The following is a 27,755-nucleotide window of genomic DNA, read 5'->3' as shown; positions in this document are numbered from 1 at the left end:
GGAGTCACAGACTGAAACAGGCTCCAGGCTCTAAGCTGTCGGCACAGAGCCCAACGTGGGGCCCGAACTCATGAACCGTGAGATCATGACCTGAGCTGAAGTCGGACGCTTAACCAACTAAGCCACCCAGGCACCCCTTTAAAAAAATAAGTAAAAATAAAAACCGTAAGCCAAGCGACAACGGCCCCACAAACGTGCTATGTTCCGGCCTCTTCCTCCGGCACCGGGGCCGGGCGCCTGCTGAAAACCCACCGGCCTTGCCAGCAGACTCAAAAGTGTAAACCTCGTTAGCAGTTATCGGTGGCAGGGGACACAGATTCATCCGTAAGTTGTTAAACTGCCTGAAATACTGTCATTTTAAATGTGCCCCAGGACTGTGCACTTCGACATTTTCAGCTTGCCCTCCCTCATGGACAGCGAGCCGGGCCACGGCCACAGGCGCACAGGGTCCCCATGCAGATGACCAGATGCACCACGATCTCTCGGAAAAGGGTCACAACCGTAAAGCCTCGCACTCCGTCGCCAGCGACTCTGCTCTCGTCTCCACGGAGCACTTTCTATCCAACCCCTCAGCTTCTGGTTTCCGAAGCTATAGAATCAAGGCTTCAGAACGAGTATTCGCTTTTAAAAGTGTTTTAATGACACATGTGACGTCAAAGCCCAGACGGTGACGACAGCCTGCCATCGAGAAAGCAGCGCTCGGTACGGCCTCCTGTGGGAGCGCTGCCGCGCGCAGCCTGCGGCGTTGACACGTCCACAGAAAGCGGAGCCACCGGAAGCCATGTTTCTAGGCTACACACACACCTATGTTTTGTTACGTGATCTTAATGACACGGCCGTAGTGACTCTTGCATCAGACCTGCCGCAGGGCGCACCGGCCGTGGGCACGGCGAGCCTCTGTGACTTGGGCCTGGACCAGAGGCCACGCCCCGGTGANTTTTGGACAGTATACACTTGGTGATTAATGCATATCTTGCTCTTCAGCAAAATACTATTCAAGTAGTTTTAACTTAAATATTTTAAAATTAATCTTTACATTATTGAAGATCGGTAAAAAATACAGAATCTGACAGCTTTTCATTTCATTCCATCTGACGCTTTGAAAATCTTCACTTTTGTGTTACCGTAATTTAGGGAGCAATTCCTGGCCCGCATAAAGCTCTTCGAAGGATTATTTTCAAGATCCATCTTCTGTTATTGGTTCAAATTCACAACAGTCTCAGAAACCCTTTGCCACTGTGCTNTTGATGACGAAGAGGGCGCCGTGTAACAGGCCCGGCTGAGCTCTGTCACACGAAGGGAGGCACAGGACTGTCCTTCCCGCCCTTAATGAAAACATGATGATTCCCAGTGAAGCTTTATGAAGAGGCTGCAACAGTAGTAAAATGTTTGGCGATCAAAAGTTAATTAGAATCATCCTCGACCGNGTATAAACTTGATGACGAAGAGGGCGCCGTGTAACAGGCCCGGCTGAGTCCTGTCACACGAAGGGAGGCACAGGACTGTCCTTCCCGCCCTTAATGAAAACATGATGATTCCCAGTGAAGCTTTATGAAGAGGCTGCAACAGTAGTAAAATGTTTGGCGATCAAAAGTTAATTAGAATCAAGTCCTCGACCGGGGACGGTGCTGTCTCCGTGGACACGGTCGCCATAAAAGCCAGTTTGTGCGGTGATGGAAGCTCGGGGCGGCCACCTGACGGAGTCCGGTCTCCAGTTCCGGATCAAGAGGGCCACTCGGACCCCTCAGTAGATATCCGGGCAATGTGAGAAATTCCGTTCAAAGTAGCCCCCTGCGTACAGCCAGTCAGGGGCCCCCGTGTGGGGGTTGCTGCCTTGATGGAACCACCTGGAACACAGAAGATGTGGTCAGGCAGCAAGCGGACACCGCCCGGCTCCTGTTCCCTGCAGGGAGGGCCCACCACACCGCATGCGGCGTTAGGGGCAGCAACCGTGGCAGAGGATGACTAACACACCTTCACTCAAGCATGGTGCCCACCAACGAGCCCGGCGTGGGCTTTGCCAGCAGGCCCTCAAGGACTTCACGGAAACGTGCCGGGCCGTTAGTGGACAACGACCACAGTCCCTTCCGAGGGAAGAATGGGCACAGTGCTATCTCCTTCCCCGGAGGCAGGCCCGGTGTCTGTCTAACCGGGGAAGGGGACAGCCTGTGGCAGGGGAGACAGGGCCGCCATCATGGGCACGTGTCCGGCGCGTGCCCTGGGAAGCCCCTGGCCCCTCTACTTCTGATGCGCGTCCTGAAGACAACAAAGGACCTGGGGACTCAGAAAGTAGAAGGAATCATCTGAGGACAAAATATCGCTACTTCTGCAATGTGTTTTTTAAATCATTTCCTTACCAAAAAAAAAAAAAAGAAGGTGGACTCTTTTCAAGCCTTTTCTGGAATGAAGCTAATTCCAAATATCAAACTACCAAAAGCATAAAATTAAATCAAATCGGAAGCCCCAGCACAAAGAATTGGGTTTTAAAAATGTTAGTCACAAAACAGTCACGGGAGGTGATCGCAACCAGGCCTTGAAAACAATAGCTACGGAGCATCAAGCTTGATTGGAAAAAAATACTCACTGAAAAGTTCAAAGCCACCCCAAGATTTTTGTAGGACTAACATTCTAACANATGAGGAGGGATGCTGAGCATCTTTTCATGTGTCTGTTGGCCATCTCATTTATTTTTAATTATACTCAAGTATTACAGTACTCACCTGACCAAACCCTCACTGAATGGGCTGTTTTCACGTTACGGCTACTGACAAACTAACCACAATTTTCCAGTGAGGCAGCAAGAGGCCCAGGGCCCAGGGTCTACTCCCTGTCTCTGTCTCTCTGTCTCTGACCCTCTCACCTGGTCTGAACACAGGTGTGTCCCAGCCTGAGGACGCCCCCGGGCCCTATGCGCCACACCCTCCCTATCCACGGGACCACGTGGCCGGCCATGGCCTTTCCATGTGTGGCAGGTGGAGAAGAGCAGCCTTCTAGCAGCGCCACAGGGGGACGGCTGAACATGCCATTCCTCCCACGGCACTGCCTTCCCAAAAGCTGCGTTTCCCCCCAGCTGGTGGCCTGGTTCAGGCTGTGGTTTCTTTTAAGCTGTGCCCTATTTGAGAAGAGTGCTCAAGGTCAGAGGCATGTCCCCGCACCGGCGGGGTGCATCCTCACCTCCTGTCAGGGGACCCGCGCCGGACCCGGGGCCGTGGCCCTGCATTAATGGGACCCCGTTGTAGCGCCCGCTCCGCCGCAGGTGTGCGTGGGGCCCTCGCCACCGCCCCCCCCCAGGCACCGCGGCCTCACCTCGTCTGCCACTCGGCCTGCTGCTTGGCTCGTTCCCTCCGGGCCTCCCGCTGCTTCTCCTCCAGCCGCTCCTTCTCCTGGCTCGCCAGCTCTGGGGGCCAAGCACACGCCGGGGGTAAGGACTCAGGGTTGACGGTGAGGCTCCCGGCTCACATCAAGCAGAGGGAGGGTTGAAGGAAGCAGATGCGGGAACGCCCCCACCCCCAGACCCTAGGTGAGAAGTCCCCTGGTTAGAAATGTCGTCATCTGCAAACCAGAGGCAGGCCGTGTCCCCACAGCACGCGGCCGGCGCAGCAGGGCCCAGGGGAGAGCGCCAGGCCCAGGCAGGCTCAGGCTCGCGGAGACTGGACCCACGGGCAGGGAGACCATCCCGCCTGACCCGACCCTCGGGCTCCCCAGCCCGGTCCTGGGGGTGGGGGCAGAGACTCAGCACCAAGCGGGTACACCAAACCCGGGGCCCCTGGGGATAGCCTGCTGCACAGCTGTCGCACACACGTGAGAGCCAGCATGCGGCACCCCCCCAATCACGGGGAGACGCCCACGGGGCAGGAGCTGCCCGGGCCTGGGACACGGTCCTCCACTGCCTCTGGATGCAGAACACGTCCACTCTTGGAAATGTCACCCTTGTGTCGGTGACGCTAGGGACTCGTGTTCGTCACATGCTTGTTTTCACCTCTCTAGTGACTGAACTGCATCATATCTGCAGGGGGGGCTGGTCCGCAGCGGCGGGATTGCTAAGTCTCTCCCACCACGGAGAGCGGGAGCAGCGCTGTCCACGGCCTCCCTGTCTGCCCGTGTCGCCCCCCAGCCCTGCCCCCGCGTACCCATGTCGCCGTTCTCCATGCCCCGGATGTCGGGCCGCAGGCGGCAGTCCGTGGGCGCCAGGGTCTTCTCCATGCCGCTCTGCAGCTCGTTGAGGCTAACAGTGAAGCTGGTAAAGTTGTACATCTGGTGGGGGGGGAGCGGGCAGAAACCCGTCACCTCCCTGGCATCTGTTTCTGCGCTCTGCTCGGAGCAGCAAAGGGTCCCCCGCTCGGGCCGGTCCACCCTCTGCCGCACAGCTCGCCCCCTCCCTCCCCTGGCACCTCCTCGCGCACAGGTGGGTGGGCACCACCCCGCACCTGCACGGTCCCCCGGGTCCGCAGACACGGAACCACAGGATGGACGAGCGGGGGTTGTTTCTAAGAGGGATTCCCTGGGAAGACACACAGCCTTTCTCCTATTGGGTTGCACTATTTTACGTCCTGCTGAGAGCGAGCAGTGGCTGCATCGAGGGGACGCACACACAGGTGGGGGTTCTGTTTCCTTTTACTTATTTTACGTGTGTTCACATGTGTTCTGGTAACAGGACGTGAGGAGCACTTCACATACAGTTCGCGTACTTTACACATGAATAAGTAACGATAGATATTAAAATAACACGACACAAAATCATTACGTTTATATAGTCACCCTGCACATTGTATGTTAATATATGATATAATAAGCTTACTACGTACAATACGAATTGTAAGCGCAAATTTTCAAACATAAATACCAAAATGTGTTTAAGCATCTAAATCAAAAAGTCAGGAAATTAATTTCTCATAATTTCTCAAAAGCTGTCTGGAAGCCCTTTTCATGAGACCCAGTCGGTGCAGGCTGCCCAGAGAAGGCGCCACATGCGCACAAGCACCTGTGTTGCCGCCCGGGCATCGGGGGCGCGTCAGCACGCCCACACGACATGTTGGCGGAGCACTGCCTTTGCCTGGGAAGGCCGCGGCTCTGGGAAGGCAGGGAGCAGGGGCGTGGTCCTAGACGGCGGGGATGCAGGGCCCAGCTGACGGGGGGTGGAGGTGGGGGCGCAGAGGGGAGCAGATGTCGCGAGTGGAGGGTACAGACCTGGGCAGAGTTGGGGGGTCGAGTATTGACCCTCCAGAGAAGCTTGCTGCCTGGAATGACCTGCACGGTCTCCTGAGCCTCGGGCACGGCATCGGCCACATCGCCATCAGCTTTCTGGGCGCTGTCGTCCTGAAACACAGAGCAGCGTGGGCCGGCCGGCCGGGAGGGGCAGCTGCCCTTGGAGCTGCCATCGGGCGGAGTAAGATGGGCTCCAGCGAAGGAGAGGACGTGGTGATCTCTGCGGGGGCTCCCCACCTTGCCCCCCCCCCAGAGAGCGGGAGGGAAGTCAGCAGCCTGGGGGTGCTCCCCCTTCCTGGGGAGCAGCACAAACCTACACCCGGGGAGCAGGCAGCCCAGCGGACGGGGCCAGGCCCCACACACCACAGCTCCGCCCGCCGCCAAGGAGCGCTCACGCCGGGCGATCTCACGGTATCTCAGCACCTCGAGACGGAACCCCAACTGCACCACATCTGAAGACAAAATGCCACCTCACGCTTCCCGACCAGCGGGACTCGGAGAAAGAAGCAAGCGGTCAGCCCCACAGCTGCCGTGGGAGAGCAGGGGGTAGGAGGGCACGGCTCTGGGACCCTCCCGACCGAGTCCAACAGGGCTCGGTGCCGGAAGCCAGAGAAGGAGGCTCCGGGAGAGGTGCTCGCATCAGTGCTCTCCCACGTCGGGTTACCCAGAGGGTAAGGAAGCTAAATGAAAGAACTAAAAGCCCTTCAGTGGATTTCACATTCTAAGTCTGTGTGGTCCTCAAAATCCCCAAGGATTTTGGGAAAGGAACTTTCCTTTTTCTTTTCTTTAAGTCAGAGAGCACTGCCACTGGACGGTGCGCAGGGGTGCTCCCACGATGCCGGGCCGGGTGCCGCAACCCCAGGGGAGGCTGAGCACCTTGGGTTTGGCCCACTTTCTCTTCTTACCTCAAAACATCTGACACTTCTTTTGAACTAACCACTTCTAGTTTGAAGCCCTAAGAAAATCAGTATTCCAAAGCTCTGGGGGAAAAGTATCCTCACCAAAACTTCCCAGCTATGGAATATATTACCTGGAGCTCAGAACTAAAAACACAGACATGACAGTCTCTTGATTGTTTAATAGGTCTAAGCTGACGAGGTGCAGGAAGACAGGAGGCTTATGAACAAGAACCCAGAGCACAGCATTCCCAGAAGGAAACGTAGGTGCACTTGGGCTGTGCCAGGCTCAGGGGGACATGGCACACCCAGAGACCCCCGAGCCCTGCCGACGGCAGCAGCCGCCACACACACATGCAGATAAACCCAGGCCGTAAGCAGCACGTACGGACCGCAGATTCCAGGGCCCCACGGCTCAGCAGAGGGAGGGCGATTCCCCAGCACTGGACTCTGCACTTGACTCTGGAAACCCCACCCCCCAGCTCCTCTCTCACCCCCCCACCCTGCGGGGCACCCCCCCCCCACCGAGGGCTGCTTCCGCCCTGGGGGTACCCACACAGGGGCAGCACCTCACCAGCTGCGGCTTGCTCAGGTGGTCACCTCTCCTCTCCCGTTTCTTAAAGGACTCGTATGCAGCAGGGTCTATTCCCCACAAGCACTCTGTCCATTTTCCATAGATCATAAAGAGCTTCTTTTTGCTGTAGTCAGAAGGAATTTTTTTTTAAGTTTATTTATTTTCGGTAGTCTCTACCCCCACCATGGGGCTCGAACTCACGTCCCCGGAGATCAAGAGTCATGTGCTCTTCCAACTGAGCCAGCCGGGTGCCCCATCAAAGGAAATTGTTAAAGCCATGTTTATAGCAATNCTCTGTCTCTGACCCTCTCACCTGGTCTGAACACAGGTGTGTCCCAGCCTGAGGACGCCCCCGGGCCCTATGCGCCACACCCTCCCTATCCACGGGACCACGTGGCCGGCCATGGCCTTTCCATGTGTGGCAGGTGGAGAAGAGCAGCCTTCTAGCAGCGCCACAGGGGGACGGCTGAACATGCCATTCCTCCCACGGCACTGCCTTCCCAAAAGCTGCGTTTCCCCCCAGCTGGTGGCCTGGTTCAGGCTGTGGTTTCTTTTAAGCTGTGCCCTATTTGAGAAGAGTGCTCAAGGTCAGAGGCATGTCCCCGCACCGGCGGGGTGCATCCTCACCTCCTGTCAGGGGACCCGCGCCGGACCCGGGGCCGTGGCCCTGCATTAATGGGACCCCGTTGTAGCGCCCGCTCCGCCGCAGGTGTGCGTGGGGCCCTCGCCACCGCCCCCCCCCAGGCACCGCGGCCTCACCTCGTCTGCCACTCGGCCTGCTGCTTGGCTCGTTCCCTCCGGGCCTCCCGCTGCTTCTCCTCCAGCCGCTCCTTCTCCTGGCTCGCCAGCTCTGGGGGCCAAGCACACGCCGGGGGTAAGGACTCAGGGTTGACGGTGAGGCTCCCGGCTCACATCAAGCAGAGGGAGGGTTGAAGGAAGCAGATGCGGGAACGCCCCCACCCCCAGACCCTAGGTGAGAAGTCCCCTGGTTAGAAATGTCGTCATCTGCAAACCAGAGGCAGGCCGTGTCCCCACAGCACGCGGCCGGCGCAGCAGGGCCCAGGGGAGAGCGCCAGGCCCAGGCAGGCTCAGGCTCGCGGAGACTGGACCCACGGGCAGGGAGACCATCCCGCCTGACCCGACCCTCGGGCTCCCCAGCCCGGTCCTGGGGGTGGGGGCAGAGACTCAGCACCAAGCGGGTACACCAAACCCGGGGCCCCTGGGGATAGCCTGCTGCACAGCTGTCGCACACACGTGAGAGCCAGCATGCGGCACCCCCCCAATCACGGGGAGACGCCCACGGGGCAGGAGCTGCCCGGGCCTGGGACACGGTCCTCCACTGCCTCTGGATGCAGAACACGTCCACTCTTGGAAATGTCACCCTTGTGTCGGTGACGCTAGGGACTCGTGTTCGTCACATGCTTGTTTTCACCTCTCTAGTGACTGAACTGCATCATATCTGCAGGGGGGGCTGGTCCGCAGCGGCGGGATTGCTAAGTCTCTCCCACCACGGAGAGCGGGAGCAGCGCTGTCCACGGCCTCCCTGTCTGCCCGTGTCGCCCCCCAGCCCTGCCCCCGCGTACCCATGTCGCCGTTCTCCATGCCCCGGATGTCGGGCCGCAGGCGGCAGTCCGTGGGCGCCAGGGTCTTCTCCATGCCGCTCTGCAGCTCGTTGAGGCTAACAGTGAAGCTGGTAAAGTTGTACATCTGGTGGGGGGGGAGCGGGCAGAAACCCGTCACCTCCCTGGCATCTGTTTCTGCGCTCTGCTCGGAGCAGCAAAGGGTCCCCCGCTCGGGCCGGTCCACCCTCTGCCGCACAGCTCGCCCCCTCCCTCCCCTGGCACCTCCTCGCGCACAGGTGGGTGGGCACCACCCCGCACCTGCACGGTCCCCCGGGTCCGCAGACACGGAACCACAGGATGGACGAGCGGGGGTTGTTTCTAAGAGGGATTCCCTGGGAAGACACACAGCCTTTCTCCTATTGGGTTGCACTATTTTACGTCCTGCTGAGAGCGAGCAGTGGCTGCATCGAGGGGACGCACACACAGGTGGGGGTTCTGTTTCCTTTTACTTATTTTACGTGTGTTCACATGTGTTCTGGTAACAGGACGTGAGGAGCACTTCACATACAGTTCGCGTACTTTACACATGAATAAGTAACGATAGATATTAAAATAACACGACACAAAATCATTACGTTTATATAGTCACCCTGCACATTGTATGTTAATATATGATATAATAAGCTTACTACGTACAATACGAATTGTAAGCGCAAATTTTCAAACATAAATACCAAAATGTGTTTAAGCATCTAAATCAAAAAGTCAGGAAATTAATTTCTCATAATTTCTCAAAAGCTGTCTGGAAGCCCTTTTCATGAGACCCAGTCGGTGCAGGCTGCCCAGAGAAGGCGCCACATGCGCACAAGCACCTGTGTTGCCGCCCGGGCATCGGGGGCGCGTCAGCACGCCCACACGACATGTTGGCGGAGCACTGCCTTTGCCTGGGAAGGCCGCGGCTCTGGGAAGGCAGGGAGCAGGGGCGTGGTCCTAGACGGCGGGGATGCAGGGCCCAGCTGACGGGGGGTGGAGGTGGGGGCGCAGAGGGGAGCAGATGTCGCGAGTGGAGGGTACAGACCTGGGCAGAGTTGGGGGGTCGAGTATTGACCCTCCAGAGAAGCTTGCTGCCTGGAATGACCTGCACGGTCTCCTGAGCCTCGGGCACGGCATCGGCCACATCGCCATCAGCTTTCTGGGCGCTGTCGTCCTGAAACACAGAGCAGCGTGGGCCGGCCGGCCGGGAGGGGCAGCTGCCCTTGGAGCTGCCATCGGGCGGAGTAAGATGGGCTCCAGCGAAGGAGAGGACGTGGTGATCTCTGCGGGGGCTCCCCACCTTGCCCCCCCCCCAGAGAGCGGGAGGGAAGTCAGCAGCCTGGGGGTGCTCCCCCTTCCTGGGGAGCAGCACAAACCTACACCCGGGGAGCAGGCAGCCCAGCGGACGGGGCCAGGCCCCACACACCACAGCTCCGCCCGCCGCCAAGGAGCGCTCACGCCGGGCGATCTCACGGTATCTCAGCACCTCGAGACGGAACCCCAACTGCACCACATCTGAAGACAAAATGCCACCTCACGCTTCCCGACCAGCGGGACTCGGAGAAAGAAGCAAGCGGTCAGCCCCACAGCTGCCGTGGGAGAGCAGGGGGTAGGAGGGCACGGCTCTGGGACCCTCCCGACCGAGTCCAACAGGGCTCGGTGCCGGAAGCCAGAGAAGGAGGCTCCGGGAGAGGTGCTCGCATCAGTGCTCTCCCACGTCGGGTTACCCAGAGGGTAAGGAAGCTAAATGAAAGAACTAAAAGCCCTTCAGTGGATTTCACATTCTAAGTCTGTGTGGTCCTCAAAATCCCCAAGGATTTTGGGAAAGGAACTTTCCTTTTTCTTTTCTTTAAGTCAGAGAGCACTGCCACTGGACGGTGCGCAGGGGTGCTCCCACGATGCCGGGCCGGGTGCCGCAACCCCAGGGGAGGCTGAGCACCTTGGGTTTGGCCCACTTTCTCTTCTTACCTCAAAACATCTGACACTTCTTTTGAACTAACCACTTCTAGTTTGAAGCCCTAAGAAAATCAGTATTCCAAAGCTCTGGGGGAAAAGTATCCTCACCAAAACTTCCCAGCTATGGAATATATTACCTGGAGCTCAGAACTAAAAACACAGACATGACAGTCTCTTGATTGTTTAATAGGTCTAAGCTGACGAGGTGCAGGAAGACAGGAGGCTTATGAACAAGAACCCAGAGCACAGCATTCCCAGAAGGAAACGTAGGTGCACTTGGGCTGTGCCAGGCTCAGGGGGACATGGCACACCCAGAGACCCCCGAGCCCTGCCGACGGCAGCAGCCGCCACACACACATGCAGATAAACCCAGGCCGTAAGCAGCACGTACGGACCGCAGATTCCAGGGCCCCACGGCTCAGCAGAGGGAGGGCGATTCCCCAGCACTGGACTCTGCACTTGACTCTGGAAACCCCACCCCCCTGCTGCTCTCTCACCCCCCCACCCTGCGGGGCACCCCCCCACCACCGAGGGCTGCTTCCGCCCTGGGGGTACCCACACAGGGGCAGCACCTCACCAGCTGCGGCTTGCTCAGGTGGTCACCTCTCCTCTCCCGTTTCTTAAAGGACTCGTATGCAGCAGGGTCTATTCCCCACAAGCACTCTGTCCATTTTCCATAGATCATAAAGAGCTTCTTTTTGCTGTAGTCAGAAGGAATTTTTTTTTAAGTTTATTTATTTTCGGTAGTCTCTACACCCAACATGGGGCTCGAACTCACGTCCCCGGAGATCAAGAGTCATGTGCTCTTCCAACTGAGCCAGCCGGGTGCCCCATCAAAGGAAATTGTTAAAGCCATGTTTATAGCAATTATAAGCCTTTCACCTAAACAGGCAGCACCTTAATTGTGACCATGACCATGGGGTACATTCCTGTTCTGGTTTGTCTCCTTGTAAATTTTGGAACCTCTGGACATAGGTGCAAAGAGGAAAATCTGCCCTTTAGGGTCCCTCCTCGGGCCTAATTTACCAAAGCAGAAAGAGGAGGGCATGAGCCCTACAAGTGTGGACGGCGGGCTCCGCGGACGAGAAGGGTGAGAACAAGGGAACGTTTCGTCTAAGCCTGTGCGCCGTCCGGTCGCTGTCCTTGAAATACACGAGCTCCCAGGAGTGTGTGTCCTTCCCTTCCCTACAAATCACATAAACAGCCCTTCCAATTTCAGCTGACACTGTTTGCTTTCTCTTCACAACCACAAATCGGATGCCCACATCATTACCCGCCTGCCTGTGTCACTTACTAACGACCTCTGGGGACTGTCCAGCTCGACCGCCAGCCTCTGCCGGATCCGAAAGGAACAACGCCAACAGCGCTGGACCGTTTTTTGTTTTTTCTTTTTCTCTCTTTTGCGTCCTCCTGCGGGGAAAGCACGGTGGCCGCGCGCTCCCGGGAGATGCCGCTCTGCTAGGCGTGTGACATCCTGGAGGGAGGGGCAGCCCTGCCTCAGGCTCAGCCCGGAAAGAGACCAGGGAGCTCGGCAGGGGACACGGGGCCTGTTCTCACTCAGCAGTCACCTTGGCCGACACGTTCTGCCCCCGAGAGGCACAGTGTTAGGCAAGAGCTCACTCCCCCGTGGGGTGGAAAACCGAAAAATCAGAACGGGGTTTGGCAGGCCCTCCGGGCTGGTGCGCGTGGCCGCCAGGGGCGGCGCCTGTCTCTGTTTGCGTTGTCGCCGCCGGTGGCGAAGGGGAGGCTGCTCAGGGCGCTGCTGCCCTGCAGGGTCCCCGAGCTGAGCCCCAGCTCACTTCACGGGCGCGGTGGCCCCAGTCTAAAGTCTAAAACCTTCTTACAGTCTCAACAGGTGACTTTCTGATACTCAACACAAGGAGAAGGAGCACCCGCCGCTCTACATTGGAAACTTGTTTCTAATGAAAATGCATGAGGGGCGCCTGGCAGCTCAGTGGGTAGAGCACCTGACTCTTGACCTCATGGAGCTGAGTTCAAGCCCCATGTTCAGCACGGAGCCTACTTCAAAATAAGAAGAAAGAAAGAAAATATCTAGCTTTTAGAAGGTGAAAGTAGTTCATGACATTATGTAACGCCCCAATTCCTGACTGGGGAATAAAAAGTGAGAAATTTGAGGCCAAAGACATAAGCTAAACCAACCCAAAGGAGAGGGGCACCCAGACGGCTCAGTCGGTTGAGCGTCTGACTTCGGCTCAGGCCATGACTTCGGCTCAGGCCATGATCTCACGGTTCCTGAGTTCAAGCCCCGTGTCGGGCTCTGTGCTGACAGCTCGCAGTCTGGAACCTGCTTCAGATTCTGCATCTCCTTCTCTCTTTGCCCCTCCCCCACTCACACTCTGTCTCTCAAAAATGAATAAACCTTAAGAAAAAATTTTTTGAATAAAAAAATTTTTTTTAAATAACCCAAAGGAGAGAAAATGCCAGAACATTTGTTGTGAACTCCTGACCGTTTCTCTGGTCACAAAGATTTAAAAAGTCCCTAACTCACAGACTGGAATGAGTCGGCCTGCAGAGACAAGGCCTCCACTACGGACTGAGCTGTGTCTCGCAGCCACACTGTCAATCTCAGCTCTGTCTGCAAAACGTCTCAGCGCGGGGACCTCAGTTTCTCATGTCCATTTTATCAACAGAAAGCAGACCCAGACCTTTCGTCCTCAAGAGAGGAAGAGACAGGGGCGCCTGTGTGCCTCTGTCAGTTCAACGTCCGACTTCGGCTCAGGTCATGATCTCACGGTTTGTGGGTTCAAGCCCCGCGTCGGGCTCTGTGCTGACAGCTCAGAGCCTGGAGCTGCTTCAGATTCTGTGTCTCCCTCTCTCTCTGACCCTCCCCTGCTCACGCTGTCTCTCTCTCTCTCAAAAATAAAACATTTTTAAAAAAAGAGGGAGAGACAGACCCCGATCACTCACCGCCCAGAACCAACACTTGAAACTCAAGAAGTGTGTCTTCCAGACCAAACACAGTCACGATTTTTTCTAGTGTGAACGCACATCCCTGGCATGACCACGTCGCCAGCAGGGGGCGCACACGCCACCCACAGTGGGCCACCCGGGCGTGGACCTACTTTTTGTCCTGGATGTGTCCCTCCACTTTGTGAAGCTCTTTTCCAAACAGGCCACATGGTTTAAAATGAAGCACACACTTATCTCCGGTTCTGCAGGAAAGACAAACACAGGCTTCCGTTGCACGGTGTGAAGCGTCCAGGAAAGGAGACCCAGGGGCGGCCGGGGAGGGGGCGGCGTCAGGGAGTGACCGCGAGTGGGCGCGGGGTGCCTTCCTGGGGTGACAGAAATGTCCTGACACTGCCTGCTGGCGACGGTACAGTTCAGTAAATACACTGAGTGTCACTTAATTAAGCGTGAATTTTTTGATATGCAAATTGTATCTCCATAAAGTTGCTGAGAAACAGAGCCGACATGTCTCCAACTTCCAGGAAGAAGGTCCAAGGTAGACAGAGGTCAGTATTTGAGGATGGTCGTGACCTCTGCATGTGGGAATCACATCACACTCTAGTGTAAAGTTTCAAAGTAACTTCACTGTTGTGACCGAAACAGGACAAGAGGCCGGGGGCGCACAGGGAGACACCGCCTCTGAGCAGCCCCACAGCCCCACCACCAGGCAGGGCGGCGGGAGCCACGGCAAGCGTGGCGCAGCCCCCGCCCGAGGCACAGCCGCCAGTACCTGTGGTTGACGATCTCCACGGTCCCGTACTGCTCTATCCAGAGCTTCCCGATGATCACGTTGTGCACGCAGCACGTGGGGTTCGTCCACGTGTAGGCTTCACCATGTCTGTAAAGACCACGAAACACAAAGTCAGGCGCCAGCAAAGCAGAAGACACTGCCTGACCCTCAAAAGCAAAACACCAGATGGAATTAAGCCATAATTGCCCTAAAGCCCGTGCGGGGGCAGAGTGTTGCTTTGAACTTGCCCGAATGGCGAATGGCGGCTATTTACTTAGCATTTGTTTGAAATTTATCTCTGCTTTCCTTTGTAGCATCAACAAAGCTTTCTACTTAAATGTCAAGACAAGTTAATAAGCGACAGGAGGCCACCGAGACAGAGGCTCCCGGAGCCGCCCAGCCCGCACCCTGACCCAGGTCCCGGCAGCAGCTCCGTCCGAAACGACATTCCAGCATCCCTCATCATTCCTGGATGGCCTGACCCAAGGAGAAAAGAACCCCCGTGAGTGTGAAGCGGGTTCACCAGTCCCCCGTCTCGAGGGAGGCCGTGTCAAATAAGGAAGGGCCGAGACTCGCTCAAAGCACAGGTATCTCAGGACACTATCTGGAGCCCCTCAAACTTCCAGGGGACCCCAGTGCGTGAATCTATAAGGTTGCTGCTTTTCAGGTGTGGGAGCCCCGCCCCAGGAACCCACAGAGCACCGCAAGACGGGCTCGCTTCCCAGGAACAGGGCACCCTCACTGTGCCCGGCGACCTCGTCGGCCCTGACGTCCACGGGTCAAGGACTGGTGTTCTCTGGCAGCCAGGCAGGATGCGCCAACGTGAGACAAATTATACCCCTGGTTCATCACGGAGGGTGCAGTTAGCAAGATGTGCGCCTCCGGGACCTGGCAGCATGCTGCGGCCTGGATCGCGTCTACACTGGCTTTGCAATGTCTGGGTGACTACGAGAGACTGGGCTTCTGCTGTGCACGCTGTCCGAGCAGACGCACCGGGGAGCGTCTGGACTGAGATCTAGTGGGTGTGGGGGCCACCTCCAGGCCACCCCGCCAAGTCCCCCACCTCCCGGGATCAGCCACGTCTCCCTCCCACCATTAGCAGCGTGGTCTGTGTAACCAACGGGCCTTAGGGTCGGGGTGCGGTCACTTCTAAAATGAGGTCATAAAAGACACCGTGGCTCCGTCCCTTTTGGGTCCCCAGCCCCAGTGATGCCAGCAGCACTGTGAGCATCCCCGGGCCTCCTACCACCAGCCACCTCCGGGATGCGTCCCGGCCCGCGCTCTGCCTGCCTCCTCGTGGGACCCTGAGCCAGAGCGCCTGCCACACTGCTCCCTGGCCCTCAGAGGCCACGTGGGAGAGCAGAGAGTGGCTGCTCTAAGCTGCTGCGTGCAGGCTCATGACCAAGCGAAAGAGCTGCCAAAAGCAATGACTAAAGCCGCCCGCGTCTGCGGAGAGTGGGCCCGACGCGGGTGTGAGGGGCGTGCCTGCCGGGGCCGGTTTGCCACCCTGGGAAAGGCTGGTCCACCAGAAGGGAGCGTGTTCGGGGTTCAGAAGCGCGCCCCGCCCGGCCTGGCCGCAGCACTCACTTAAGCAGCTCCAGCGTGATGGTGCCCCGGGGTTCGGCCTCCACGCTCTTGCCCCAGAACTTCAGCTTCGGGTAGATGGAGCCGTGAAACAGGAAATCCTGATGGAGGCCTTCTGAATAAAATGCACTAATGGGGGGGTGGTGGCTCACCTGCTCAGATATAAATCTGAACCCTAAGTCCTCCCTAGGCACAAAAATGAGAGAGAGAGAGAGAGCCACGTTAGTGACGGCAAAATCTGACCAGGGTCGGCTCGGCGCACTCTTGGGGGAGCCCTGAAGCACCTGGCGCGGCCACCCTGAGTGAGAGCTATCTGACACTCGCTCTGATGCCACTCTGGGCCTGACACTGACACCCCCCCCACACACACACACACACAGGCAGGTGCACACACTGCCCCCGGGGCAAATCTGGACCCCACACGGAAGGAGAAAGAACGTGAGGGGCCTTCCACCCTGAGCCTCCGCGCACATTGCCCCCAGCATGCACAGGCCTAGACAAAACTCCTATAACCAGTGACTTGGACGCGGCCACCTCAGTCCTCAAGGGACCCCCAGCGCCCAGGAACCACAGAGCAGGGAGCTCGCGACCTTCCCGTAGGGCCCTCCTCCAGCCCCCGCTAGGGCTCCTGGAAGTTTTCTGATGTGCCACGTCTGATGTGCCAAGATACTCCTGGGCCAGGAAACAGGGTTTTTAGTACATGCTCTTTTTCAATAAAAATGTCAGTTTTTAATTGTTCCGGAACTGTGACTACACCTACAGTTGTAGTCGTTAAAAATGATAAAAGCTAAACCACATAATTACTAACTTAACTGGAATCAGAATTTCCAATCATTACAGAGGAAGGAAAGTTGAAAAATTAGATTTTAAAAGGTTGCCTACCAAGGTATGTAATTTACAAAATGAATACTTGTCTAAGAAAAGAAAGTGCTATTTTTAGCTATTCAGGAGCAATCTGTAGGGAAGAAGACGCTGGAGAAGGACTTGGTTTCGTGACACAGCTCCTTAGACCAGAAGGCCACTCGGGGCCCAGCGCGCGCAGTGGACGCAGACACAAGCGTGACCTGGACCCGAAGACAGGGCGTGGCGTCTGCTCCCTCGGGAAGAATGCTCGTTTCTCGGTCAGTCTGGACTTGGCCTNAAGGTATGTAATTTACAAAATGAATACTTGTCTAAGAAAAGAAAGTGCTATTTTTAGCTGTTCAGGAGCAATCTGTAGGGAAGAAGACGCTAGAGAAGGACTTGGTTTCGTGACACAGCTCCTTAGACCAGAAGGCCACTCGGGGCCCAGCGCGCAGTGGACGCAGACACAAGCGTGACCTGGACCCAAAGACAGGGCGCGGCGTCTGCTCCCTCGGGAAGAATGCTCGTTTCTCGGTCAGTCTGGACTTGGCCTCGACCCCTCAACTAAACCCTGGACACGACGGATGGTCAGGGTGGCGGCCTCGGCGCCATGAGTCGCGCAGTCTCTGAATCCACAGGTTTACTTCCCGTCTAGAACCTCTTTTGTGTTGGGCTTTCATTTCTCTTTTCAAGATATGTTAATGGTGCTTTTTAATAACGAAAATGTTAATAACGTCCTAACAGCAGACAAGGTCAGAGCCTCCCACGTCGCACCAGGACACACGGCCCCGGAGGGCTGCTGCAGGGGCGCGGCTGAGAAAGAACGAGCGCTCTCTGTGCATTTACAAGAGTTCCCCTGAAAAGGGACTCTTGGGGCAGGTTTTTGCCTCACCTGGGCCTCAGTTTCCCCATTTCTCAACTGAAGAAGCAGGGACTTGCCGTGGCCACCAGGGTCTCCGGCACGGACACCACGGCAGCCCTGTGCCCTCTAACGCACCCAGCCGCTCCAAGGCGGCGGGGTCCTGAGAGCTGCCCGGTCAGAGCCTGAAACGGGACACCTGTGCCGTCCCAGTGGCAGGTGACTTACGCCTGTGTTACTCACACTGACGGTTCCTCCCGCAGACGGGAAAGCAGCGCTGACACACACACCCTGGCACACGCCTCCCGCAGCAGCACGCGCCCAGAGCGCTGACTCAAGCGGACCCACCCCCAGTTCCACCACCATTTACTCACCTTTGAGAAACTCTGATCGTTAATAACATAGGGATTAAGGGCAGTAAAGGGCCCAGAAGCACAGGACTCCCTGAGATCAGCGCGGTGATGACATAGCGCCAATATGATTTCGTGACCCAAGGAAGCAGGGCGAGCGTCGAGCTAGGACGTGCACAGACGCAGACACAAAGCCTGGCAGCCTGACTCGGAGAAGGCCTGTGAGGCCGTGTGGGGGATGAAGACGACCCGACGCTAAATGACACACGACACACGCTAACATGATCACACTGTGTGAACACGTGCACGCACGCACGCACACACACACACACACACACGCACACGCACACGCGCGAGGAAATCTACCAAAACCTTAACACTGATGGTCTCCTGTGGGATGGGGTCTGACTCGCTTTTCACTTTTCTCAACTTACACATTTTCTTTTTTTTTTTTAATTTTTCTTTTTTTAATGTTTTATTTCTTTTTTTTTTATTTTTTTTAATGTTTTATTTATTTCTAGGAGAGAGAGAGAGACAGCGTGAGCAAGGGAGGGTCAGAGAGAGAGGGAGTCACAGACTGAAACAGGCTCCAGGCTCGGGGCTGGCAGTCAGCACAGAGCCTGACGCGGGGCTCGAACCCACGAACCGCGAGATCATGACCTGAGCGAAAGTCGGACACTTAACCGACTAAGCCACCCAGGCGCCCCTGTTTTATTTATTTCTAGGAGAGAGAGAGAGACAGCGTGAGCAAGGGAGGGTCAGAGAGAGAGGGAGTCACAGACTGAAACAGGCTCCAGGCTCGGGGCTGGCAGTCAGCACAGAGCCTGACGCGGGGCTCGAACCCACGAACCGCGAGATCATGACCTGAGCGAAAGTCGGACGCTTAACCAACTAAGCCACCCAGGCGCCCCTCAACTTACACATTTTCTAAAAGGACGTGCTCTTATCATTAAAGACACACTTTCATTTAGTAAGAGATTCCGGCAGACTCTCTACAGGGCCCAGAGGAGGCAGAGCGGAAGTCTAGACGGCAGCCAATGGCCCCACGAGGAGCCCCAGCCACGCCGAGCAGATGGGGGACAGCACCGCGGGCGCCGCTTTACTTGCTGGCCTGGGTGGGCACTTCACGCGGGCAGCGGGGCCAGGGAAGAGCACCCCAAACAGGCCCAGTGCGCCCTCCGGGTCCCCCACCAGGACAGCTCCAGGCTGTGTTGTTCCTGGGCGCGGGCGGGGCTCAAAGACCAGGTCAGCAGCTGGGGGGCTGCACGGGGATCCACCCGCCAGAAACCACCCCCCAGGCCCTCGCCGGCACGTGGGAGCTACTGTCCCCAGCTGCACCCGCCCTGTGACCGTCACCAGACGCCCTGATGACACAGGCCGCCTCCCGCATAGGGCCTGTGTCCACATCGGTTCCAGAAAGAGCCAGCACCTCCCGGTCGCCTCCCTTCCCCCCCAGAGCCCGGCGCTCTGCTTCACCCCGTGCCTCTGTGCCAGGCGCCCGTGGCCGCGAGGTACCTTCTCCCTCAGCGGCCCCACCCCCGATGGCCCCGCACCCTGTTCTTTCCTCAGGCGCTGGCAGCCCCTGGGCCCCGAGCCCTTACCTGATGAGCTCATATGTCTCTCCCAGGAGCGGGTTGAAGGGCTTGCCGGTCCTCTCCCACTGGGAAGCCACCGCCGATACCGCAAAGGCAGCTACGCACTGGGAACAACACAAGACGCTGAGCGGAGGGACCACACGTGCAGCCTCTCAGCACCACGACGCGCGCTGGCGGCCTGAGTCTCCTTGTCACGTGCATTGGGATCACGGAACTTCCGGGGAAATGCCCCTCGGCACAGGCACTTCCGCAAACCACACAGCCAGGACCCGGGTGCTGCCCTCCGCCCTAAGGCCCTGTGCCAGGCCGGTGGGGTGGCTGGCAGCGGGGGCTGGTCCTGAGAGGACCCGGGAGGAGCCAAGGCGCAGGGCCTGACTCTACCCAGAAGCCAGTGCGAGTGCACATCCGTCATGTGGGGCTGGTCACGTGGTGTCACACCCACCAAACACTACAATCTCAGTGTCTGGCGTCCCCCAAACGGAGCCCACTGCCCACCTGCATCCTTTCCAGGGCCTGCGGCTGGCAGGAGGCTCTGTGGATGAGGTACACGTGCTCCATGTACTCCGTGATGCGCTGGAGGAAACTCAGAGGTTCATTGAAGGCGATGGGCATGGTGATCTTGGACAGCTCCTGGAAGCAGCCAGTGAACACCTGTCACCGCTGGACCGCCCCGGGACCGGAGCCACACGCCACCCCGCTCTGAGCACGGGGTAGATGCTGGCCTTGCTCTCAGGAGGAAGGGTGTCAACTACGTGGAGAGTCAGCCTGCTCACCTGCTCAAGCGGCAACACTCCACACCCATTAGGGGCAGGGCTGGGTGGAAGAGGCCCCCACAGCCGGTGGGGGTGCAGCCGAGGCCCCCACAGCAGAGCTGCGCGCACCTGCCCCTCAGTCCCGCGGCCCCGTTTCCAGGAGCCCACCCCGCACTGCTCGGCACACGCACGGCACACGTGTGACGGGCGTGGGCGGTGACCGTAAGAGTAAGCAGTGGCCCTACGTGGCTGCGGCTGCACGACTCGGCGAAACGGAGGCGGAAAAGCCTCCAGCGTATCTGAAGAAAGGGAGGTGATAACACACGGTCCACTTCATGCCACACGGGGGGACAGACCATGGAGGGGGGAGACAGTCCCTCGAGGGGAAGGGAGGCTGCAGGACGGGGGCAGGGACAGGAAGGTAAAGTCTTGGAGTCTCGGCCCGGAGATCCAACTTCACATTTACAACTTTGACACAAAATTAATTTAGAAAAGCAATCTCCAAACATCAAGAACAAAAAGAAGCAAGTGAGCACACATGAGCTTTCAGGGGACGGCCAGCTAGACGGGGACCACGGCGGACGACTCCAAGCACAGTGACTGGAGACGCACCCTCAGGCCACGACGACCCACAAAAGGCAAAAAACTCGCACGTTTCAGTGAACATGCTGGTGGCGGCAGAAGCGTCCTGTCCTGCGGAACCATGGTGTGTGTGGGATAGAGCGGGTGAGTCATTAACAAAGTGCTGGTCTAAATCGTTCACCTCCACTGTCATTAGAAACTGGGATCATCGGTGTGGGGGGAAGAGGCACAGACACTACCGAGGCGGCTGGAGTCAGCCTGTCGCCCCAAATTTAAAGCATCATTGAAACAAATCAAAACAGCTCCTAGCTCTGCCCTCTGGAAAGACCTAGAACAAGCAATTTATAGCCCCCCACCCCCACCCCACCGGGCCCCGCTGTGGTCCTGAGTCTTCTCTCTCCCGGGACAAGTGGCTGACTTCAGATCCCGGACAAGGAAGGTACAGAATGAGCCAGAGCACCTTCTATAGAGGATTATGGGCAAACTGAAGAGGCTGTTAACAGCCACAGACGGAGCGGCTAGGGGGCTGGAACACGTCAAGTAGGTTTTACTCCGTAAGTTGGAAAAAAAAAACAAGAGACAGGAGAGCTGGTTACACCACGGGTCACACTGGGTAACGCCACTGAAGCCAACACATTATGTAGCAATGTGATAAAGCGAGAATCGCTCGCTGCCCCTGACCTTCTGCGAACGTGCTGGCGGCCATGGAAGGGCATGCTCTCAGTACAGAAACATCCCAGGAAATAAAGGAAGAGCGATGGCACCGGCACTGAGCACCAGGAGCTCGTACTTGGGGGCAGGGGAGACACAACAGACAGAAAAGCACGGGCCCGGGAAAGAGAGAGCCAGGGGCACGAGCCCGCGGGCAGTGGATGGGATTAACGATCCACGTAGTCGTGTGCGGCCAGTGCTTGGGCGGGCGGCAAGGAGGGCGCGTACCCTCTCGCCATGTAAGAAACATTCACGAGTGGGGTCTGCTTCAAAGCACTAGGAGACGCAGGACGCGGCGAGGGGCGGGATGAGCCCCGCTTGCTGCCGCGATACCCACTGGCCGGTGCGTGGCCGCTGCCTCCGTGAGTGAAGCAACTGGAAGCGGGCCGCATCCCCACCCACGGACGCGGAGCTGGTGCAGCCCCGACCGCGCCGACCCGCGGGTTGGTCTGAATCCATCCTACGGGGGGTCCTTGGGGAATGCGATGTGACAGAGTCACTTTAGGACAAGAAGCTTCAAGACCAAGGAACTAGTCAAGTTCAACACCTATCTCCAGACAGACAGACACACCTGCTCACAGTCAGAAATGGAGGAGAAAACACTGCTCAGAGAACAGAACCCCAAACGTGCCATTTTAAAACAGAAGAGACGTGCGGGGCACCTGGCTGGCGTGCGACTCTTGATCTCAGGGTCGTGAGTCTGAGCCCCATGCTGGGTGCAGAGACTACTTGAAAATAAAAGTCTTAAAGTAAAACATAAAAAAAGTAAAACAAGTATGTGCGTGTGGAAGCAGGGTCAGGAGGCCCCGCTGGGTTTAACAGCTCTGTCTGCTGAGGCCTGGGGCAGGGTCACCTGGACACCGGGCCTCGGTGACCCAGCGCCGGCCGCCAGTACGGGACGGCAGGGGAACTGGGAAGGCCACGTCAAGCATGCGGTGAGCAGTGACGCTCCGACGGGAATGCCGGCGCCCGGCTCGCCGAGCTCTGGCTGCTCCGTGAGACAGCACCACGACGGGAAGCTGGCTGGAGGGTGAACAGCCCCGCATGCCGCCCTGCAACCTTCCAGAAGTCCAAGTCCCTTCAAAGCAAAAAGTGGGAGAGAAGGTCCCGCTTCCTCTGGGAAAGGGCTGAAAGGGATGAGGGCAGAACAAACGGCGGCGGCACACACGTGTGGCATGGGGGATGGGGCCGCGTGCCACCCACAGCCCATGGGTGCGCCCTGCCCTCCGGAGAGGCGGGGCCCACATTCCCAGCCGGTGACAGTCACGCAGGACCACGGACACCACTCTCCAACCACCTCTTCTGAGCAAACCCTGAGCGTCCGCGCTGCGCCCCCGCTCCCGCACGCCGGCCCGCGGCTCACCCTCCGCGTGTGGCGGGGAGCCCTCCACGGCTCCTCACGTTGTGCGACCGTCCGTCACAGAACGCCAGGGTCAGCGTAAACCCCGGTGACGCATCTCACGTCAGGAGGCCCGCCTGTGGGAGTCCGTTCCTGTGTGTGGACACCTCTACCTTTTCTCTCCACTCCCCCCGCCCCCGTCTCTGTTCCCTCCCTATTTTATCGTCCTCAGCTATTAACGTGCAGAGTGCATCTCCCTAAACTATCAGCAATGCAACAAATTCCCAGGAATTGAAAATGTTTCAGCTTTAGGCCCCAAAATGAGTCCCTCTGAACTTACCAGGCCGATGCATTTCTTTAAGATGCTCCACACACTGAAGTCGCTCCGGGTAAACATCGGGGCAGGCAACGAGGTCCTGAGAGGGAAGGACCAGAGAAACATGGGTTGATCCCTCCGGCGCCAGGTTCGCTTACACCTGATGGTTTTGCCCAGTGACCATTTTTTTAGTTTTTAGATGCAAACACCAGCCACGTGTCTGCTCTGGCAGCCGGGGCGCTATTAGGTCCCAGAGAGAGGCGCCTGCACAGGCGTCTTGAAGGGTCTCCCGGGAAATGACGGTGACCACAGGCAGAGGCCGGGCCAGGAGGGCATAAGAGGGAGCCGCATTAGCAAAACCTTTCTAGAAGCCTACCAGGAGCCCCTTTCAATACAAGTTTGTTCTCCTGAGGCTCATTCCTTTCTAGGCTCTCTTCCTGCCAGCTCCCCAGGGAAAGCTGGCAGTCTCTTCCTGGGAACTGCGCTGAGGGGAGACGCTCCTCCACCTGGGAAGGAGGGGGGCCTGAGCCGGCCGTGAAGCCAGAGTTGGGGGGGAGGCGTGCTGGACCCACGCACCGCGAACACTGAAGATAGAGCCCGTGGGCAGGGCCGCCATGGCGTGGGGGCCCCTCGAAGGCACTGCTGGGGTCCTGGGACCCTGTGGCTGCCCTGCAATCCCCAAGACACCCCAGCACTGCCCCCAATCTCTGGCTCAGGGGAAGCCCCTACCCTGCCTGCAGCGGGAGCTCCCGGCCCAGGCACCACCGCGCGACGGCTCTGGGCTTCAGAACAATGACAGCAGTGCTCTCCTCTCCCCGGGCGGGGACCCCTGCTCTCCCCAGGCAGGACCCACACTCTCCCCGGAGCAGGACTCCCATGCTCTCCCCTGAGCGGGACCCCTGCTCTTCTCGGGTGGGGACCCCGTGCTCTCCCCCGGGCGTGTCACATTAGGGGCAGCTGGGTCAGGGCACAGTGTTTGCTTCTGGGGTAAGAGGGTCGGCAGAACAGGGCTGCTGGCGCCCACCTCCCAGCTCCACCCTAGCTCCAGGCACACCGGGGGCAGCCACGGCCCCAGCAGCCACAAACTGGGAGGGACAGGAAGAGGTCCCTAGGTGAGCCCTCCAGAGGTCAGGAGGGAAGAGCAAGAGCTACAGGGACACAGCAGGAGAGGCCTGGGGGGCCCCTGCATGTATCATGGGGCCGCAGGTCAGAGCTGGGCGGCAGCGCGCGGGGGGCAGGAGGGCGGCGTCAGGCACACGTGAACCAGATTCAGGGGCTGAGCGGAGGGCGCAGAGCCCGACCCGGTCTGGGTCAGGCCACCGGAGCGCGTGGAGGTGCGCGGACACCTGCCGAGTGAACGAGCGGTGGGGGCGGGGCGCCGAGTCCTTGCTGCTCGCACCTGGCAGGCGCTGGGGTCTAGCGCTCAGGGCAGGGGCTGCGGGGAGACTGCGGGGCTCCCTCAAGCCACAAAGTGAGTCACCATGGGGTGGACGCAGGCCGCCTTCCCACCACCCCCATCTCGTGGGTCCTGTCTTGCCCGTATCCTCGCTTCTGCTGGGGAAGACATAGGTCACCGTCCCCAAATCTAGCTCAGCAGGACAGGAAATGAGGGGAAAAGGGGGTCTTGCCGCTCTAAACGACCCTTCTAGGCCCCCAGGGCAGAGAGGCAGTGCGCACTGGGAGGCAGGCGGTGCACAGGGTCCCTCCCCGCCGGTCCAGCCGCAGCCCCGGGGCGGTGCCCGGAATGGCAGGTCAAGGAAGTGCCGTCATGGATCTCCAGGAGCGAAGGAGAGGGGTGTCGGGTCTCTGACCCTGTGGCTACACAGGGCACCAGGGGATGCTGTCTGGGGGCGCCACGGCTGGGTCACCCCTGAGTTCGGGACTCGGGAGAGCTGAAGGAGCACCCTGCAGCATGGCCGGGGGCGCCACAGATACACTGGAAGATTCTAAAAGGCGTGTGGGACAACATACCTGTGCTTCTGAATTCCATTCTCTCGAGGGGGCCTCTCCCCGACCTTTCCGACCCCATTACTTGTGCTGGTGTCCACACACATCACTGCAGCGACTCTCTGATTGGCCTCTGGAAATTCCCCAGAAGAGTTCTCGGAATCAAAGCCTGCACACGACAAGCAGACGGCAGTTTTTGCAGGACCCGGAAGACGCGGAAGCCCGGCTCCAAGAGCTCTGACTGCACGGGACACCTGAAGCTCTACTTCGTTTCTAACGGGGACATTTGCAGCAGTTAGGCCTGCTCCCCAACACGCGGAGGCGGAGGAACGCTTCCGGGGCTTCCCAGGGGCTCAGACAGCGCAGGTGCCCTGTGCACCTGGGGCGGCCACCTGAGGTCCGGCTGGGAGGCCAGGGAGCACCGTGTGCCCGTGTGTCGGGCACGGCTCATGCCCTCTGGGGCAGGCGCCCCTCCAGGACCCAGACCTGCCTCTAGGCTGCAGCTTGTCCTGGCTCTGCACAAGGTCTGTGGTCAGCTCTGCCTCTCCTTCAAAATACAAGCCGTGCGGGTGCCTGGCGGGACTCAGGTGGTTAAGCGTCCAACTCCTGACTTCAGTTCAGGTCATGAGCTCATGGTTCAGTTCGTGAGATCAAGCCTCACATGGGACTCCGTGCTGACAATGCAGAGCCTGCTTGGGACTCTCTCAGCTTTTCTCTGCCCCTCTCCCGCTTGCGTGCTACTCCCCGCCCCCAAATAAACTTAATAAATAAAAAATAGAAGCCGCAGCCCTGATGTCTATGGAGTAAGAACCTGCACCACACAAACACGCCGCCAGACTCTCATGTGTCCGTGAGCAAGAGCCCAAGCACGGACCCAGCTGGGACTCAGAGCTCCCCACGTCCACGTCCACAAGGAGCCTGGGCAGTGATCCTGAGGACTCGTGTGAGACGCAGTCGGTACGCTCCCCGGCCCTCCCCAGCCCTGGGCCCTGTGCCGAGGCCCTTCCCCTTCAGGAGGCCTCCTCCCCCTCACGTCAACCAGGGAGGGGCGCCTGGACCGTGGCGCTCAGCCGTGACAGTGACTGTTTCCAGGAGCACACGGGCTCACAGGGAGCTGGGAGCTCCCGCTTGCCCCTCACTTCTCAGTCGACGGGGAGGCCCAGGGCATGAGGCTAGGCGGCTTGAGTGCTGTTAGGCCCCAAACCTAAAGAAATCTGCTGCTACACTTTCCTGGGGACACACAAAAAAATCCTGTCTCGTACTTTTCCGTATTGACAGGTCCCAAGATGCAGTGCTGATGTTTACCTTGCAACGGCTTCGGAGGGACACTTAAAAACAAGCCTCTTTAACAGTCAATATCTTCTGAAAGAGCCTGTCACCTCTGATCTTCGTACTGACCCAAAAGCACCATCTACTTAATCCTCAGTCCAGACTTGGTTTCTTAAGGGGACCCCATCCTGCAAGACCTGCCCACCGCCCTCCTCTGAGGGCCCCTGTCCCCATGGACCCCCCTGGACGCTAAGAGGCTGCAGGCTACAGCCGTGAAGAACGTGCACTCAAGCTGTGGCCCGAACCCGTGCCTGGGAGACAGGGCAACACATCGCTGGTGGCTGTGCTGCGGTCGTTTCTCACACAAGGCCAGCGTGGCACAAACGGCTTAGACACTTTAGCATACAACATGTGTTTATTATAGAAAAAAATACAGAGAAACAAAGGAGGAACTAGAAATCACCTGTAATCTGATCAGAGGTACACACTGTTAGCAGGGCTGTCGCCGCAGCCTGTGATCTGCACAAGGTTTTCATGTACTTGAATAGTGCTGGTTCCTGGAGGAAGTCATCGCCCCCGAAGCCATTGCTCCAGTAACTGCAGGGCTCAGCCCCCTTCCCTCAGACCGCAGGGGAAGGGGCCCCGTGTCCTCTGTGTGCTTCCCCGCACGGGGCCCTGCTGTCTGTCTTCCACTATCTGGTTTGCAACCAAAGAGCTGAGGAGCCTTTATTTCCGTGGACAGCTGTGTCCCCCTGTGTCTCAGAGGCGTGCAGAGAAGGGGAGCCGTGTGGAGAGGCGGGGGCGGGGGAAGCTTCTCTAAACAGCGGGCCACACAAAGCTCGGTCCCGTCTGGGAAAACATCTCCAGGCAGAGTCCGGAGTCGCTCAGGGATCTGGGGCCTCTGGTCCCGGCAGAAGGAAGGGCCCACAAGAGTCCTAAGGGAAGAGGGCACACCAAGGCCGGCTCTTGGTTAGGGGCCTGGTGACCCCGCAAGAGCTAGGTGGCCCACGGCGCGTGTCCCGGATGGCACTAGCGGTCAGAAGAGCGCAGGTTAGACGGATAAGCGCGCTTCCTAGGCGCACAGCCGCGAGGCAGATCACAGCTACGAGACCGGGAAAGACGACGTAAGTAACTGAGCTCAGCACCTCCTGTTCCTTGCATTTCAAACAAGAGTAAGTCAACAGTCTTGGGCTGTCGGTCCACCAACCTGGTGTGGCCCCTGGTCCGGGAACAGGGGCCCGGCCAGGGAGTTACGGCCGCCCCGGGCACGCTGACCAGGCTCCAGGAGACAGACGTTCACACAGCACAGTGTGCCCAGAGGGGACCGTCACAGCAGTCACTGCAGAAGTAGCCCCTTTGGCCACACCTGAAAGACCATCACTAAAAACTGGGCCCAGAGAAATATTTCAAAGCTGCTATCTTTATATTCCCCCACCTGAGGAGGAGGGAACTAGACTAGAATAGTCTCTTCAAGTCCCTTTCTGCTAATGAGAGTCCTCAACAGATGACAAAGGATGTTCCAAACGTTGACCACGAGGGACGGAGGCCGAGAATGAATGGCTGTCTTGAACCTGAAGAGTCTCCGGGCCCATACGGCTACTGCTCACTTGTTCCTCGAGGTGCTCAGGCCTTCTTCCCGGCAACGGTGACGGGGACCCTCCCCTCCCCCCACCCCCCACCCC

The 27,755-nt window shown here is 58.3% G+C and overlaps 1 protein-coding gene across 4 annotated transcripts in view; it reads right to left on the bottom strand.

Moving 5' to 3' along the window:
• Window positions 1–1,433: 1,433 nt before the first annotated feature.
• OSBPL2 (oxysterol binding protein like 2) overlaps window positions 1,434–27,755 on the bottom strand; it is a 27,047-nt gene continuing 725 nt past the window's right edge. The window contains exons 1-13 of one of the 4 annotated variants that reach the window (XM_077756834.1): window positions 27,281–27,702; window positions 26,537–27,175; window positions 24,829–24,973; window positions 22,882–22,957; window positions 19,653–19,787; window positions 19,164–19,261; window positions 15,514–15,696; window positions 13,927–14,034; window positions 13,310–13,399; window positions 10,804–10,927; window positions 9,316–9,444; window positions 8,259–8,382; window positions 7,409–7,525 (exon numbers count right to left, since the gene is read on the bottom strand). In XM_077756834.1, the coding sequence (XP_077612960.1) occupies window positions 7,431–7,525; window positions 8,259–8,382; window positions 9,316–9,444; window positions 10,804–10,927; window positions 13,310–13,399; window positions 13,927–14,034; window positions 15,514–15,696; window positions 19,164–19,261; window positions 19,653–19,787; window positions 22,882–22,957; window positions 24,829–24,973; window positions 26,537–26,609 (1,380 nt within the window). In that variant the 5' untranslated portion in view covers window positions 26,610–27,175; window positions 27,281–27,702 and the 3' untranslated portion in view covers window positions 7,409–7,430. Of the gene's footprint in view, window positions 1,848–7,408; window positions 7,526–8,258; window positions 8,383–9,315; window positions 9,445–10,803; window positions 10,928–13,309; window positions 13,400–13,926; window positions 14,035–15,513; window positions 15,697–19,163; window positions 19,262–19,652; window positions 19,788–22,881; window positions 22,958–24,828; window positions 24,974–26,536; window positions 27,176–27,280; window positions 27,703–27,755 lie in introns of those variants that run through there. The other 3 variants (XM_077756836.1, XM_077756833.1, XM_077756835.1) reach the window with 3 other exon arrangements.

Source organism: Crocuta crocuta, unplaced genomic scaffold (assembly GCF_008692635.1).
Source record: "Crocuta crocuta isolate KB4526 unplaced genomic scaffold, BGI_CrCroc_1.0 scaffold613, whole genome shotgun sequence".
In the NCBI taxonomy this organism is placed as follows: Eukaryota; Metazoa; Chordata; class Mammalia; order Carnivora; family Hyaenidae; genus Crocuta; species Crocuta crocuta.
This window is presented reverse-complemented; position numbering and strand designations above follow the sequence as displayed.